The sequence below is a fragment of the Cibotium barometz genome, chromosome 51 (assembly GCF_041138505.1).
Source record: "Cibotium barometz isolate CiBa-2024 chromosome 51, ASM4113850v1, whole genome shotgun sequence".
Classification (NCBI taxonomy): domain Eukaryota; kingdom Viridiplantae; phylum Streptophyta; class Polypodiopsida; order Cyatheales; family Cibotiaceae; genus Cibotium; species Cibotium barometz.
In genome coordinates this window covers 23,592,922-23,609,531 of record NC_141096.1, presented here as the reverse complement: position 1 = coordinate 23,609,531, position 16,610 = coordinate 23,592,922, and the positions used below count along the sequence as shown (strand labels likewise).

General features: G+C 44.2%; 1 protein-coding gene across 1 annotated transcript; it reads left to right on the top strand.

The window, feature by feature from the left end:
- Window positions 1–989: 989 nt before the first annotated feature.
- On the top strand, window positions 990–15,458 carry LOC147609442 (binding protein). Its single transcript, XM_086787911.1, has 10 exons — window positions 990–3,172; window positions 3,808–4,566; window positions 5,826–6,362; window positions 12,906–12,997; window positions 13,132–13,219; window positions 13,294–13,408; window positions 13,501–13,630; window positions 13,777–13,951; window positions 14,040–14,230; window positions 14,351–15,458. The coding sequence occupies exons 1-10, from the start codon at window positions 1,184–1,186 to the stop codon at window positions 15,279–15,281; spliced, it is 5,007 nt and encodes a 1,668-aa protein (XP_086644037.1). The 5' UTR covers window positions 990–1,183; the 3' UTR covers window positions 15,282–15,458.
- The last annotated feature ends 1,152 nt before the right edge of the window (window positions 15,459–16,610 follow it).

The following is a 16,610-nucleotide window of genomic DNA, read 5'->3' as shown; positions in this document are numbered from 1 at the left end:
GATGTGATGGTGTATGGTTACATAGATGTAGATTGGACATGAAGTGCTTATGATAGGATATCTACTAGTGGGTATGCATTTAGCATGGAAAGTTCTACAGTGAGTTGGAGCAGTAAGAAGCAACCTTATGGTAGAGTATTAACATATGTGAAGACAGAAGAACAGGTTGCAAATATCTTTATCAAATCACTTGGTAAAGAGAACTATGAGTACTTCGGAAATAGACTTGGAGTACATGAGATGGACATGGTGAGCTTGAGAGAGAGTGTTGAGAATGCAAGCTCATCAACAACTAGTGAATGAGTGGACATAAGCGATGTGTGGACAATAATGGATGTACTCAATTGGCTAAGTATACGTGGACATTAGTACTAGGTTGTGTCGTGTGAACTTATCACTTGTAGAACGTATTGATTTGAGAAATAAGGAGAGCTTAGCTAAAGATTAGATAGCATATTCTTCACATATCAATAAAGCATTTCAAAGGCTTCCAAAACATCATTGAAAAAAAAGTCAAGATAATCTCTATTCCTGGTAGGGGCTTCCATTTCCCAGTCGCTTCCCTTATCTCTCACGATGAGAGTTTTGTGGCTCTCCTCTCCTACACACCCCCTGCCCCCTGCCCCCGCCCCCGCCCTCGTGCCCCCCCCCCCCCCACACACACACACCCTCCTCCTCATCCCCCTCCCTCCCCCTGTCTGTCTCTCTGTCTCTCTCTTTCACACACACACACAGAGAGGCAGGAGACAAGGTATAACAAAGTGATGCCTCGTATTAAATGGTGTGAATGGCATAAAGTGGCATGAGGAAGGTCTTGCTCCTGCTCGCATGCTTTTTTTACATTGAGAAGGAATTAAATCAAGGCCCTCCTAGAATATTTTTTTAATAAAAATTTTGGCAACACCCGGATATGTTGGTTACAACACACATGATTTTTTTCTCCGGATATGTTGGTTACAATACACACCCACCATCCGGACAAGGAAGTCTCCACTCTGTTCGAAGGCCACACCATGCTGCCCTTCATGCTTTCCCACCTGGGCGGAGTCCGTGTGAATCTTTTAGCAGGTCGTTTCAAATAAATAAATTTCAAATTTTCAAAGCTGAAAATGCTACAGTGAAAACCCAGTTTGAAAACTTCCCTCCGCTCTGCTTCATCGTCTTTCTTCAAGCCAGAGGTTCCATGGAGGACGAGGAGAGCTCTCTGTCGCGTGCCTTCTCCATACTTGCCCTGGCAGCCAGATCGTGCCCCTCCGGTAGCAGCAGCGGAGAATTTCTATCGCCGGATTCCTTCTCGCTGCCGGAAGAAACCCTCAACGAGCTGCATGATGTGTTCGGAAGCATCGACAGGCCCCACCGCAGCAGCAGCACTTCGCAGAGCTCTACGGAATCTCTTGAATCGAACGCAAGGATGTGGGAGGAGCTTGCGAGGGGGGGCGTATCGATGGGGTCCGTCGTGCGGGGCTTGATGGGAGCTATGGAGAAAGGTGGGAAATTAGGGCTAATGGCAGCAGATGTCTACCTAGGGTTTATGCTCGCGCCTGGATGCCCCCTCTACAGCCTCTTCAGCCAAGTTGCGTTCAATTCTCTGCTGCGTTGTGTTCGCAATTCCTGCAAGCCAGTGGTTGTACCAGAACAAGAAGGCTCAAGCTCAGCCGCAGAAAAACATCCCCGTAAAGGGAAAGGGGGAAAGAGGAAAGGTAAACGGGGGGCAGGTAAACCCGCAGAGCTTCAAGATTTTGGCTATGACGATGGCAGTCCTGCTCCAGAAACCTCTAGAGTTTTGCAGCGAGAAACCTTGGATGCAGTTGTGCAGCTGTTGGCGAGATTGCAAATGACTCTTCGGGTTTTTCACCTCAGAGAGAATCAGGAAAGCTTGAGGAGTTTAATTGAGCTTCTGGTCGAGTTGCCTCATCTGGTGAGCGAAATGCAGAGCGAAATAGATGCAGCAGGAGACTCCAGGGCAAAGAGGACAGCCCAACATCATCTTTCTTCCTCCCCCCCGTCGGCCTTTAGCCTATCTTTTGACCTTATGAGAACCCTTCTTGAACCCAGCCATGGGGACCCCATGGACACAGCTGTCATACTTCTCAAACTGCTTGCTCCCAGCATTCTCCTCACCCGTGCAGGGGGTAGCTCTCATCAAAGAGGTCAGATTCGGGAGCAAGCACTGCATTTCATCACTGTGCAGTTGAAAAGGTCTCCTCATCAAGCTTTGAGATCTGCTGTAGCTGCCCTACCTCGCTATCTGGCCATGAAAGCTCCAGAGAAGACAGAGCCCAGGGCTCTGGCAGTGGAATCTGTGATGGCGGTAGTGAAGACCTTGCCCCTTCAAGATCAGAGGAAGTTTGGTCACTTTGTAGCTAAACTCTCACGCGGGAAACCTCGGCACCGCCTTTTTGCTGTTGATCTTGCCTTGTCCCTGCTTGGAGCCCTTCCAGATCCACTTGGATTGGACAAAGAATCAGAGGGTTATACTGAAGAATGCAACTTGGCAGAAGAAGATGTGCCTATGGAAGAAGAAGAGCCTCACGAGGAAGACATTGGCAAGTCTTCTACTCCTGAAGCAACAGGAAACAAGGACAAGGATAGCAAGCAAATGCCATCGCTGGACAGTAGCAACAGCTCAGGGACTAAAGTCTGGTGTGGAACAGCATGCCTAGAAGCCCTACTCCATCGATGCTCAGACAAGATACCAGCAATTAGAGCTCGTGCACTCAGCAATCTGGCTCAAGCCCTGGAGCTGCTGTCTTCTGACATCAGAAATCGAGCAGTTCTCCAATCTTTGCTAGGATTTGGAACCATGGCACCAGCAAGCAACAAAGAGGCAGAGTTTTCAATTCGCAAGTCTGCTTTGCTCAATGCTTGGCATACTCCGGGTTGCATGAGCCCTAGCTTGGGAGGGCAAACTCCTTCACCGGAGCCCAGTGTGGTTGGGCCTGGTGCCTCCCCGCTCTCTCCAGGTGCTGGTTACGGGGACCTTGGTTCCTTGTTGAGAAGAAGATGCCTCGATGACAAAGTTGCAGTGCGAAAATCTACCCTGCTTTTGATGACAAAATCAGCTTCCTTGCTAGGCAGGCCACCTGATGAGACCATGTTGGAAGCTATGGGAAGTGCATGTGCTGATCCTATGGTGAGCATACGGAAGGCTGCTCTGGGTGCTCTGTCTGAGGTGAGATTCTGGCCTTTGTATATTACCCACCCCATCACAAGTTCTTGAACGTGGATCAGTCATCATGCTCATGTTCAAGCATAACTGTGGGTCTTTTTTCAACTTTTTAACTGCTCCTTTTGTCTTTCCTAATGCTATTTGCTTTGAAGCAGACTAACGTTTATGTACAATCATCTGAAAATAGTATTGAAGTTCAAGATTACCCTTGGGTCATTTTTCAAATTCTTAACTGCTCCTATTGTCTTTCCTAATGCTATTTGCTTGTGGAACCAGACTTACGTTTAAGTACAATCATCTGAAAATAGTATTGAAGTTCAAGATTACCCTTGGGTTTGGGGGGGGGGGGGGGGGCGTTTTCAAGCCTTGAATCCATGGGTTCTTCTGTGAAGGTTTAAGGCAGTTTATGATCAATCTATTGTTCTCGTATGTGCTCACACCATATTTTTTGATTGGGTCACCAACCCACGTGAAATAGTATTATCCTTACAGCTGGACAATTGGCTTCATACGTAAGCTTGAAGAATGATTGTGTTTGTTTGTGCCTTTTAACTATTGTTTACCGTAAGTTTGGGATTAAAATTTTGAGTTACAAACCATGTAATTAAAGCTACCTGAAGTGGTCAATTGGCTTACAGATGATGCGGAAGTTTCCTGCTGACACTAAAATAGTGACCGAATGGTTTCAATCAGCATTGCCTCTGGTTATGGATAATGAGTCTAGCATTCAAGAAGAATGCCTAAGCCTTTTTGAGGAGCTGGTAGTGGATCGGATTGCAGCTGTTGCGGCTTCAAGGCTTCCAGGATGCGGTATCACAAAGTCTTCACACATGGATGGAGCCCTAGTGAAGCTAAGCTCAGAACAGGAGTTGGAGAGACTTATGCCTCCTGGAATCCTGGTGGTGTTGAAAGGAATGGCTGATGACACTGCTGTAGCATCGTGTGTCAAGCGTGTGTGCACAAATTTGGGAAAGAAAAAAAGACTTCGGGCTGGTATCACACTTGCACTGCAGAATATTATCACGGCATCAAGAGCTCTCTGGTGTTCTCACAGTAAGGAAGGGACCTCACCTCCACAATGTTGGACAGCTCCCGCTGGCGCTTGGTTGCTTCTTGCAGAAGTTTCAGCATTTATTCCCAAGGCTGTGGGTTGGGAATTCTTGCGGACCCATTGGCAGCTCCTTGAAAAGCAAGAATGCACTTTAACTCCTTCTAGAAGTTCAACATCAGGGACGAAAAACAACTCTGTGGTTCGTTTTGCTGCTTGGGCTGCTGACCGAGTCCACCTTTTGCAGACTATCTCAAATGTTGCTGTTGAGCTGCCTCCAGATGCAGCTGCTGACCTTGCAGCTGAGTTGCTGGAACGCCTGGAGGGTTTTGACATGGATCCTACTGAGGTAGGCCCAATTTATGCTTGATGAAGAATTTATCATAGCTTATAATATGTGATTGCTGTTTTTATACATGCATGGATGACGGGCTGTTCAAGTGGTGGTCAAAGAGATCTTTTTGGTGCTATGTTTTGTGCTTTGACTGCCTGCTTTTCCAACACAGATGACTAGGTGTATTTTGACAGGGACATAAGGCTGGATCAAAAGCAGACAGGAGAAGTCTCACATGGCCTGCAGTAAGGCTGATCTAAGTGGCGGCTAAGGAGTTTCTTTGTGCTACCTTATCTAACTGAATGGGCTTGCTGTGTCTCCCAATCGTCGATGACTAGACATTTCTTGACATTGGAAATTTAAGTTTGGGTTACAGGGAATCAAAATTTCAAGTGGTCTTGAACAAGGGTAAACTCATGATGTGGGATGCTCATAGGTTCTGGCAGTTTTGAGTATAATATTATATTAAGTTGTGGCCAGCTAGTTTATGCTAATTCTTTCTATCCAAGACATTGCATTTGCCTGACCAGCTACCGCCTGTGCGTGTGTAGTGCTAGCCTTCATCATGGTCGAGTCAGCCCTTCCTCTCTACAGAAGTGATAGAAACTCAGTATGATAGGTTTTCAATGAAGATTTGTCCAGAAAGATGCATGAACCTGCTCTTACTCTTGGGCAAATGTCATAGCACGTAGTCTATGTTATTGATGATAGGGTTGAATTTGATGATCTAAAGCTTCAAAAGTAGACTCTCATGGAGTTGAGATGTTTTGTTAAGTTTGGGAAATAACCCCAACTTTCCATTTATTAAGATCCATGGAATGAAACAACAGTCGGTCATCTAGCTGGCTGCTGCTATTCTCTGCTGTAGAGCTAGGTTAGAAGAATGAATTTCTGTTACTGTTGTAGAGTTCTCTTCTGGCAATAGAATGTATAAAATCAAAGGCGTTATGCACCTGTCCTTGAGACAAGTTCCCTTTACCGTAACATGCTCAGGTGAGTGGTGGGTGGTGTTGGAGAAGACAGGTCAAGACAGTTTCGTGTAAAATGCCTTTGACCTCCTCCAAAAACGCAAGAGGAACACTAGGTCCTAGCAGGAACAAATATTTAACTTATGGTGTTTGGATGTTGGAAGATGGTTCAGTTCATTATATTTATTTTTGTTTTCTTCCGTGCATGCCTTAACATTCCTCCTTTTTTTTTCTGTCTGTGCGGAGACTGCTGTATCAACTTCTGCACCATGGATTTATGTACTGTAGACGCTTTTATCTGTGTAGGTTGGAGCTCACGTAAAGGCCCTTCACGTTCTTTGTGTTCGAAAGGCATCATCTGCAGAAGAAGGGGATCGACTTGTGAGCACCTGGGTGGAAGAACTTCTGGAACAAGCTGGCATGATCATGAACTCCTATGTTTCAATGTACAGCAAGTCAGATCTTCCTCAAAATGGGAACTCTTTTCAGACTCCTAAGTCCGGTAGAAGCAGGAAAAAAGGTGCTGGAAGTTGCCAGGATAGAAAGAAAGGTGGTCAATCAACATTAAAGGCTGGAGACCCAACCTGCCAGATTATCCCCGCCATTTTTACGATTGGTGCTCTTGTATTGGTTTGCCCTAAAACAAAGATTGGAAGTCTAGCGGCATCAGTGCAAGCATTAATCCAATCCAGTAATGGTGGTTCAAGGTTTTCAAATCATGAGGAGGCTTGTGTAAATGAGGACATTGCTCGAGGTGTTCATGCTCAAGCATGGGTTACCTTAGGCAAGATGTGTTTAGCAAATCATGAGCTTGCAAAGCGTTACATCCCTCTTTTCTTACAGGTCTCTTCTTCACCATCTTCTGATTTTCTTATCAGTCGAGCTTCAAAATTTTAAGTAAGTATTCCGGTGTTAGAAATGCTACCAGCCGATCTAAAGCCTTAATTAGGGGCCAGAACAAGCTGTTTTTGATTTGCCTCTACAACATGCATTGACAATGAGTAGGGCGTGCTTAGGAAACAAAGATGCCTAAAAGTTATCGCATGCACGGTAGAAAACTGAATGAGTGATTATAAATAGCTGTTATGGATTTAATGTCTAGAGTACAATAAGGGGGTGTGGAATATTGCTGCACATGTATTTTGCACTGTGTAAGGGGGACTGAAATCTGAAGTAAAGAGTAGGCAGGCCCTTTTATGGGCTCTCAGGGCTGGCTACTGATTGCTTGTTCACCAACAAGGCCTTATTTGCCCTTGCTGCTTGGCATGAACCTGCCTTCTGTTACTGCTGCATGGCAGCTCTCCAGGGCTATGACTTAATTCCTGTCCTTGTCCTGTGTACAGGCTCACATATATGAAGTGTACTGTTATTCTAGAAACCTGTAAGTGGTGCAGTTGATGCATTGTTATGATACATGATGACCTGTTGATCATTGCCTTTAAAGAGTTCATGCTTAGTGTCTCTTTTTTGTTTATCTCGACCTATCCTTGATGATAGCAAAATCAAAAGGAAAACTGAGAGGAAGATGCCTGCTTAAACACCTTTTTTGTTTATCTCGACCTATCCTTGATGATAGCAAAAATCAAAAGGAAAACTGAGAGGAAGATGCCTTCTTAAACACCTTCTCCAGGTTGGGACAATCCTTGGTGAGAAAACAGTGGTGTTACAACACGAGATGTCACCATTTGGCCATCCAATTGGTCCACCCGTGTTTTTTGATTATGTATGTACATTGGACTGATGTCCATGGCAGTTGCATATGTTGGGGATTGATGCCACTCATGTGATACTGTGGACTTGGCTTTCCGATGGGACTTGTACCTATGTGTACACGCCTGGAAATGCCTGGAGGATTGGTGTTCCATTGGGTCTCGTACCTCGTGTACTTGATTGGAGTACGTCTATTTTGGTATAGTTTCATGAACGGGGATTGTCCATACCAATGTTGCATTGAATAGCATCTTTATGTGTTGCTTGCAATTGAAATTGCATGCTATTTTCATGCTTGCTTGACCAATGTGTTGTTCTTTCCGAGTAAGGGGACATCCACTTGTGAACCATGCGTGTAACTGTTTGCTGACATGGTTATGTGACATGTGTGTACATGCTCGGAAATGCCTGGAGGATTGGTGTTCCATTGGGTGTGGTACCTCGTGTACTTGATTGGAGTACGTCTATTTACTTGCAACTCACACTACCCTCTCAAGTACCCATGTTCCCTACCATCTGCTCTCTATTGTTCCACCCAACACATGGTAGCAACAATATGCAAGAGAGCACGTAGCACAAGAGAACACTACACAAGGTATGTGAACATGGAGTCCGGTTCCTTCCTCCTACTGCTTGCTTCCATATTTAAATATCAAGGCTTACCAAATTGCAAGTAGAGTTGGTGACATCGAAAGTCTTCGCAATGGAAGCGTTTGGTGTAATGAAATCTTTGATTTATTGCGATCCTTCACGACAACAAAAGTCTTTAAGAGGATGAAGGGAACCCTAGGAAAGCTTCCCCTTTGGTTCAACTTGAGAAAGGAGGACTGAAATTAGGGTTTTCAACAAAAAGATCTGAAATTGCAACAAAAATAAGAGCTATTTTGCTAACTTTCAGTCATTGGGAGTGTGTGGAAGAGTGTACACCACCTGGAAACACTCTTGAAAGCTCGGAAAACACACTAGCAAGCTTGGATATGGAGTTGGGAAGGAGAAAGTGCAAAAAATACAGCCAAAGAGGCATCATGAAAGGAGCGCCTACTTCTAGAGAGAGATAGTGAGTTGTCCACTCTAGGAGTCAGGTAGAGAGCACAATTGGCTTGTGGTGCAAGCTAGAGCGGACACATGGCTAGTTGCTCCCTTTGTACAAAGGGGATAAGGTATGGGAGGTGGGCATTGGGTTTGGTCCACCTTGGGCATCAGTGTATGCGAACATAGGGCTGGTCATAATTTATAAGTAAGTTTTGGTCACCCAAAACTTAATGAAGTGTGTACACACTCACTTATAAATTAGTGCTAATTCCTAAAGCTAGGTTTATGACCAATACTTGCCACTTGTCACATGCCACATAATTATGTCAGCAAACAATTACACGCATGGTTCACAAGTGGACGTCCCCTTACTCAGAAAGAACAACACATTTGTCATGCAAGCATGAAAACAACATGCAATTACAATTGCTTGCTTGCAATTTCAATTGCAAGCAAGCACATAAAGATGCTATCCAATGCAACATTGGTATGGACAATCTCCGTTCATGAAACTATACCAAAATAGACGTGCTCAGTCAAGTACACGAGGTACCAGACCTAATGGAACACCAATCCTCTAGGCATTACCTAGCATGTACACACATGTCACATAACCATGTCAACAAACAGTTACACGCATGGTTCACAAGTGGACGTCCCCTTACTCGGAAAGAACAACACATTTGTCAGGCAAGCATGAAAACAACATGCAATTTCAATTGCAAAGCAAGCATATAAAGATGCTATTCAATTGCAAGCAAGCACATAAAGATGCTATTCAATGCAACATTGGTATGGACAATCCCCGTTCATGAAACTATACCACTAAACCGACAACTACATCGTTTGCAATATTGTTTTCATATGCATTGGTATGGAAATCTGGTCAGAAATGCCCATGACACTATGTACTTGATTCTCCCAAGATGGTTGGCCGTTTCGGCTCATTGTGCGTCTCTTGTCAATTCAATAAATTACTTCTTGTATTGAACATGTTGTCCACTAAATCTTGGTGTATTTAATTGTATTGATTGCATTGTGTTCAACCAAGTCACAGGAGACATAATTGCTATGCTGGTATTTGTGTCGCCTCTGAAGTGACCATCCTTGGCTTTTGCTTTAGGTGTTTGCTTGGTTTCCCTAGATGGCGAGGGTTGTTAGATACTCTTGGGGAAACGATTATTATACCTAAGAATTTGATACGAATAAAAAGGTCAAATCAGGGAATGGTTGCTTTTCTCATTCATCGCCTTCAGATTGGTTTAATTCCTTGGGAAGACTTTCAAAATGACCGGTGGGAACTTACGGAACAAAAAGGCAAAGGCTGGCTGAAAGCTGAAGGAGCAGCACCTCACCATGTTCTCTGTGCAAATCAGGCTGGGAACTGAGCAGCCACCAACTTTCTTCTTCACTTCAGTAGACACATGTAGGTGAATTTGCAAAACGTAAAAGGGTGCTCCACTCTGTTGCTAAAACTAGACTATTTCTGCTCTTCTGTAGGAGGGCTGTCCGCTGCTCCACAAAATGGGCTGAGGGCTCAGGTGGAGAATGAATGCAGCACGTGGACATTCTTCTACCCATTGGCCAGCTTAGAGGTTGAGTACATGGTCGGATTTATGTGTTTGTAAGGGCTATTGTGCCATATTTTGTCCAAGCGCCCAATATGGACAGAGTTATTGGGTAATTGTGTGAACACACCTAGTTGGACATTATTATTAGGGTTGGTAAATTTGGTAGCCAACTCACCAACATTAGACACTATAAACAAAAGTCTAATCTTTAGCAATATTCATTCATTGATCAGTCAGCCATCATTGAGTCATTGAGAATTGGTAGCCAACTCACCAACATTAGACACTATTATAAACAAAAGTCTAATCTTTAGCAATATTCATTCATTGATCAGCCAGCCATCATTGAGTCATTGAGAACTCAAGCGGAGTGCTACCATTGAGTATCTCTATTCAACCATTGTACATTTTTCATGTTAGTAATACATGGTAGATTAGGTCATCTCTCTCTACTGTGTATTGAGCATGAAGAAGCAACAGTTTGTACGTGGGCTTAAGTCTTTTATTAGGTGCTAATTGCAATCAATCAATTCATAAATACGCTTCCGCAAGCACCCATGTTACATTGGTATCGGAGCGTTAGGTTTTTGACGCAGAAATGCTGCATTTTTTTCCTCTCATAAGGGCATGGAGGTCCATCGTGAAGAACCCCATCTGGTTTGCGTTTATTTTCCATCAAGGCTGCATTTTGCAGATTCTGTACCAGATAGCTTTGTGTATGCAAGGGGTGCTCAGCCAAAAGGCAAGAAGGAGGGTCTGACACACCAAGTAGAGGATAGACAGGGCAAGCAAGCAAAGCAGCGTGTTGGTGCTTCAAACGTAGCTAGACATGAGTTGAAGAAGGGGCACCAAGGGGGTCTAGTGGTGGGCACTCAAAGGCCAGATCTGGGAGAGCATAAGGGTGGCCAGATTCAGAATAAAACTCAGCCTATGCAGGCTGCAGGACAGCACACAGTAGCAGCCACATACAGCAGCAAGATGCAGCAGAAGGGCACTTCCAAGGGGGTGCTATACGCAGGCCAGTTCGTAGCAGCCACATACAGCAGCAAAGTGCAGCAGAAGGGTGCTTCCAAGGGGGTGCTATAGGCAGTGCCGGAAAGCTTCCAAGTGGAAGTGATATCGGTGTAGAGTCTCCAAGTAAGGAGCAGATTTTGGAGGAGGAGCCCAAGGAGTAGACATTACTATTCTTGGAGGTAATCCAGACAGATGGAGAACAACCCATCCTAGAGTCCCTTTCCGTTTTCGAGGACAAAGAGGAGTCAGTAAGTGAACTTCAGATTTTTCTCTCCAAATCCGTTAAGGAGGAGGATGAGATGAGTGATTCCACAATGGTGTCTACCATGGTATCTGAGCATCCAGAGGCAGAGGGGCTAGTTCAAGTGCCCACACTGCACAGTTCCTGAGGAGGCAGTGGCGGAGACATCATTGGAGACATCATGTCCAGTAGCCATGCTACTGGAGTTCAACCGATGTGTGGAGCAAAGCACGAGTTCACCAGAAGATCCTTATTGGGGTGGAGCGGTGGAGCATCAGTTACACCCGTGCTCCAAGTTAAGCAGACGGGGTTGTCATATGCACACTCTTTCGAGTGACGTGGATATGCTTCTACCCACTGGCCAGCATAACGTGGCCGGATGTATGTGTTTGTAAGGGCTATTGTGCCAGATCTTTGTAATATTGTCCAGGTGTCCAATGAGTTATCGGGTTATTGTGTGAACACACCTAGTTGGACATTATTATTAGGGTTGGTAGCCAACTCACCAACATTAGACATTAGAGATTAGACACTATAAATAGGAGTCTAGGCTTTAGCAATATTCATTCATTGATCAGTCAGTCTCATCATTGAGAACTCAAGAGTTGTGCTACGAAGTATCTCTATTCAGCATTGTATATATTTCATGTTAGTAATGCATGGTAGATTAGGTCATCTCTCTCTACTGTGTATTGAGCAGCAGTTTGCACATGGGTTTAAGTCTCTGATTAGGGGCTAATCACAATCAATCAATTCATAAATAGGCTTCTGCAAGCACCCATGTTACATAAGCCTCCCAAGTTCAACGGGAACATGGATGGTGAGGTTGTCACTAATTGGACTTGTGAGATGATTGTTGCTCTCATTGTAGCGGGCGGTTTTGATGTTTTTCAGCTTCACCTTGTTTGTACGGCATTGTTCAAAGCCGCTCTCTTGTGGTGGGAAGACCATAAGAGGCATCATGATGTGACATGTTGGGACGATTGTTGCAAGGCTGTTTTGAAGCAGTTTGTTTCCATGGACTATCATCATGAGTTAAAGCAGCAATGACACTGCTTTGCAGACTAGTAGGGTGAGCAGGTAACCAACTAGCTGGCCTGTTTTTGGAAGTCACTGCTCATGCTCTTGTAGACTGTCTGGCGATCGGAGTAGGTAGAGTGTTTGTGGATGGGTTGATACCCTCCTTGCATATGGATGCTCTTGCACATAGGTCTCAGAAGCGTTCTTAGCGACGTGGCCCGTGGGAGAGTTCTAAGCATAGAAACAAAAAAAAAAAGCATAGAAACCAGTGTGCAGCCCATTTATGGCCAATGGTGCACTCCTTGCTCCCCCTTGGCTTTCCTTCTCCTCCTTGCCTTCTCTTCTCCTTCCCTTCCCCCTCTCTTCTGCTTGCCTTCTCTTCTTCACCTTCCTTTTTCTTCTTTGAAGCTCCATTTCCCATCTCCCCGAGTCCTATCTCAACATCTGTGGGTCTCCCTATTTTACTTTTTCCTGATTTCCACAATGCCACGCTGAAATCCCAATGATCCTACCCACGATGTATGGGAACACAACATTCCAATCTAAATTTTTGAACTTTCAAAGTTTCAAGCTTTTAAATTCAGGAATCATTATGATTTTTTGTTCATAATGGTCTCTAAATGCTCTTATTAGAGAAGATCACATTAGGGTGCAACATCCCCACCTCCTTTTGTAGAGTGCATGGTGAGGATTTTGTTGCACAAAACTGTACTTGATACTTCTTGTGGTTTACATGCTTGGCATACTTGTAAGAGCAGGGGTAGGATGACACACTTAACTTACCTCTCATGGATTCAGGAGCTTGAGAAAAGTGATTCTGCACCTGTCCGAAACAATATTATGATTGCGATGACGGATTTTTGTGTACGATATACTTCACTTATCGATGGGTAAGCTAGATCAGTAGGTGTGTTTTTAAGCTTTGCCAGATTTAATCTTCTTATAACTACTTTTAAGGTTGAAATTTTTTGGCTGGCAAGTAAAATTGTGCATATGCTTCTTTATTTTTGGGTCTCATATGCAGGTACATTCACAAGCTGACCAGGTCCTTGCAAGACTCCTGTGAGCTTGTGAGAAGGCAGGGTTTTGTGTTGCTAGCACAACTGCTACAGGTTGGCTTTCCCTACAGGTGCTAATAGTGGTGCTTTTTCATGCATAGGATCTGATTTTACTTAATAATATGCAGCGAGACTATCTGAAGTGGAGAGGCACCTTGTTCCATCGCTTCCTCTTGGCATTGGTAGATGAGTCAGATAAGATCCGCCAACTGGCCAATTTTCTATTTGGCTCCATTCTCAAAAGTAATGTGGTGGTCTTAGCAGTTGTCTCTTGCAATGACTCCTCAGTCAGATTGCATTTCTAGTGGCTAAATTGATGGAGTAATTTTCTGCAGCCAAAGCTCCACTTCTGGCCTATAACAGCTTTGTTGAAACCATTTTTGTGCTGAATGATTGCCATGCCCATGCTGGTCACATTGAAATGCTGCATACATCTGAAAGTGAACGGGAGCTTTTCTCTCTAAGGTGAGCAGTTGTTGCTTGCTATAGATGCTGGTTCAGGATGAAGGTTAGGGTAGTAAGATATAGCCTACATTATCTCCCCCGAATTCTCGGATTGTAGCATGTTTCTATATCTGTTTGTTTGTGTACTTAGTCAATACATGCTGCAGAGGGAATGCTGAGGCGGATGTCAAGAAGCGAATGCACATCTATGAATGCTTGCTGAAACAGATGGCCCCTGAACACATTCTAGCCACTTCAGCAAAGCTTTGTGCTGATGTTCTTGCAGCAGCAGCTGATGGAATGCTTAATCTCGATGATCCAACTGCACAGTGTGTTCTGGAGGTACTGTATGTCTCTTGATAATGGGTGACTAATATGGGTGCTTTACAAGAGGAAGACTCATTTCATGTAACATTCAACATTGATACAGGATTCTCTGAAAATTCTAGCATCAAAAGAGATGCGCATTGGAGGAAACCGAGGGGCTGCAGCTTCTGAGAATCTTGAAGGGGAGGAAGATGGAGCTGCTGCTTTTGCAGCTGTAAAGGGACGGGTTGTAACTCAACTGGCGAAAAGGAATCTTGTCCAAAATGCAATACCTATCTTCATCGAGTTGAAGAGGTCAAATTTTATTAGAGTCAAATGCAATGCATATACATTCTTGAGGTTGAAGAGATACTGCCAAAGTACGCTTTTTCTTTCCTCCATTGTTGATGGTTTTGTCTGGTGACCGTCTTTCAGATTGCTGGAAAACAAGAACAGCCCATTGACAGGGATGCTGATGGAGTGCATGCGAGTGATGCTCAAGGAGTACAAGAATGAAATTGAAGAGATATTGGTAGCGGATAAGCAGCTGCAGAAGGAGATAATGTACGATATGCAGAAGCATGAGGCTGCCAAAGCCAAAGCCAAAGTGGTGGCTGCTGCCACAGTGGTGCTGCCACAGAGTTCTGCACTGCGGCAAAGGAACAGCAACACAATTGATCCTGCAAAGACAAGTCTGCCCAAGAAGACTCCTGCTGCAGAAAAAGCAAGGAGAGTTGCTGATGGCAAAGAGAATCTAGCGGCTGCAAAAGGCAAAAGTGTTGTTGATAGTGGACCGCTTGAAGAGGGATCAAACAGAGCTTATACAGGGTTGCTTAGCAAAAGGAAAACATTCTTGTCTCCCGACTCCTCTTCTCGTGTGAGATGGCTGGATCAGACACCGGAGTTAGGCTTACACGCTGCCAATACTTCCCGCAGCACATCAGGAGGAGCTTCCTTTGCTGCTGCTGCAACACCCATTAATGTCTTCCGCCCATTATATGCTGGTGAAACCTCAAACTCTACTCCAGAAGGGGAGACCGTGGGAAGGCTACAAAAAGATCAATCAAACATGGCCTCAGCAGTGGCAACTGTTGTGGCCGAGGCTACTGCTGCGGCTGTCCTAAGCGAGGTTGCCAAGGGCACCCCCTCTGGCCCTCTCCAGGCCATGTCACTCCCCAAGCTTCATGCCACTGTGCCGAGTACTGTCAAGAAAGCCAGCTTCCTATGCACAGCAGCAGCAGCAGCAGAAGATGGGGATGCCGCTGTGGCTGGTTTGTCGCAAGGAGAAGAAGCCATGGCTAGCTTGGAGTCCGTGAGGAGGAGACAGTCTTTCAGCTCCATCGATGTCCCTGGAGGCTCTGCATAAACCAACATGCTCTTAGAGTGTCTGATGGTTCCCAATTGCTTGTTGGATCGTGATTAGGAAAAGTAGATGCACAAAATCTAATGCTGTTTTTTACAGGAGTTTGTAAAGTAGATAAAGGATATATTGTCTTTTCCATTTTTATTTGCAAATTGGACTAATCACATTGTAGATTTTTCATACCAGACTTACAAAATGTTCTTCCATTAAGTAAAATTAAATTGGACTAATCACATTGTAGATTTTTCATACCAGACTTACAAAATGTTCTTCCATTAAGTAAAATTAAATCATACAAAGGGAAATCTCAACCAAAAGTAGGGAGATCTCAACCAATTTGGGGCACTATGCTACCGTAAAAGCATTGTAGGAGGAGAAAATACCATGTTCCACTCTCATAAATCTGTTGCATTTTGTAGCCAAAAGAGTATGAACGATGTCACTCCATATATTGCAAATACATTGGTGGGTGTCGTAAACATGAATTACCCTCGAAGGTCTCTCAACATCAAGTCTTCTAGATATGCCATGCCATGATACTAGCAATAATCTCAGGCGGTGTCAATGCTCTTCAAAGGTGGTGTGTATTGTAATTGGGGGATATGAGAGAGAGAGAGAGAGAGAGAGCAATGGCATAATATGTGTAAGTATAAGATGTATGTGTGAGAGACCTATTATCCAATAAATTGTAAGTAGTATAAGATGTAAGTATAAGTGATACCTATTATCTAATAAATTGTTAACTATATCGCTTACGCTACATAGAGAAATTTGAAACAAATGATGTAAACTCTACCAAGTAACTTTACTAAAAACACAATAAAACTAATGTACTGTCCTTGTACACACAGCAAGATAATCTTGTTTGCTTGATGGATGCATGCTAGATAGGGTTGATTGTAGATTGTTTTCTTGTGTTACTTTTACTGTGAGAGAGAACCATTGTGAAGGGTTATCTTTTTTTCTCTCCATCGAAGTGTAGAGAGCTCTCTCTTCATTCCATTGGCAAAAGAGCATTCCAATGTAACAATAGAGTGAGGACACAATGAACGACCTAATGCACCCACATAAAAAAGTTGCAAATTAAATCAAGACCGAATGACACATGCTTCGGTCACCCTACCTCCAGAGTGTAACAACAGAGTGAAGACACGATGAATGACTTAATGCACCCACATCATAAAAAAGTTATAAATAAAGTCAAGACCAAATGACACACTTCCGTCACCCTACCTCACGTCAAATAAAGTCAAGACCAAATGACACATGCTTCGGTCACCCTACCTCCATGTCTTGCAAAACAAGGTGGGGTGAGGTGGTGTGCAAGCGGGA

Excerpts from the sequence above, each read along its gene's own strand:
- LOC147609442 (XM_086787911.1), top strand. The coding sequence starts at position 1,184 with ATGGAGGACGAGGAGAGCTCTCTGTCGCGTGCCTTCTCCATACTTGCC. Across the intron at positions 13,220-13,293 it reads TGCTAGCACAACTGCTACAG|CGAGACTATCTGAAGTGGAG; the intron begins GTTGGCTTTCCC and ends AATAATATGCAG. Across the intron at positions 13,631-13,776 it reads CGGGAGCTTTTCTCTCTAAG|AGGGAATGCTGAGGCGGATG; the intron begins GTGAGCAGTTGT and ends TACATGCTGCAG.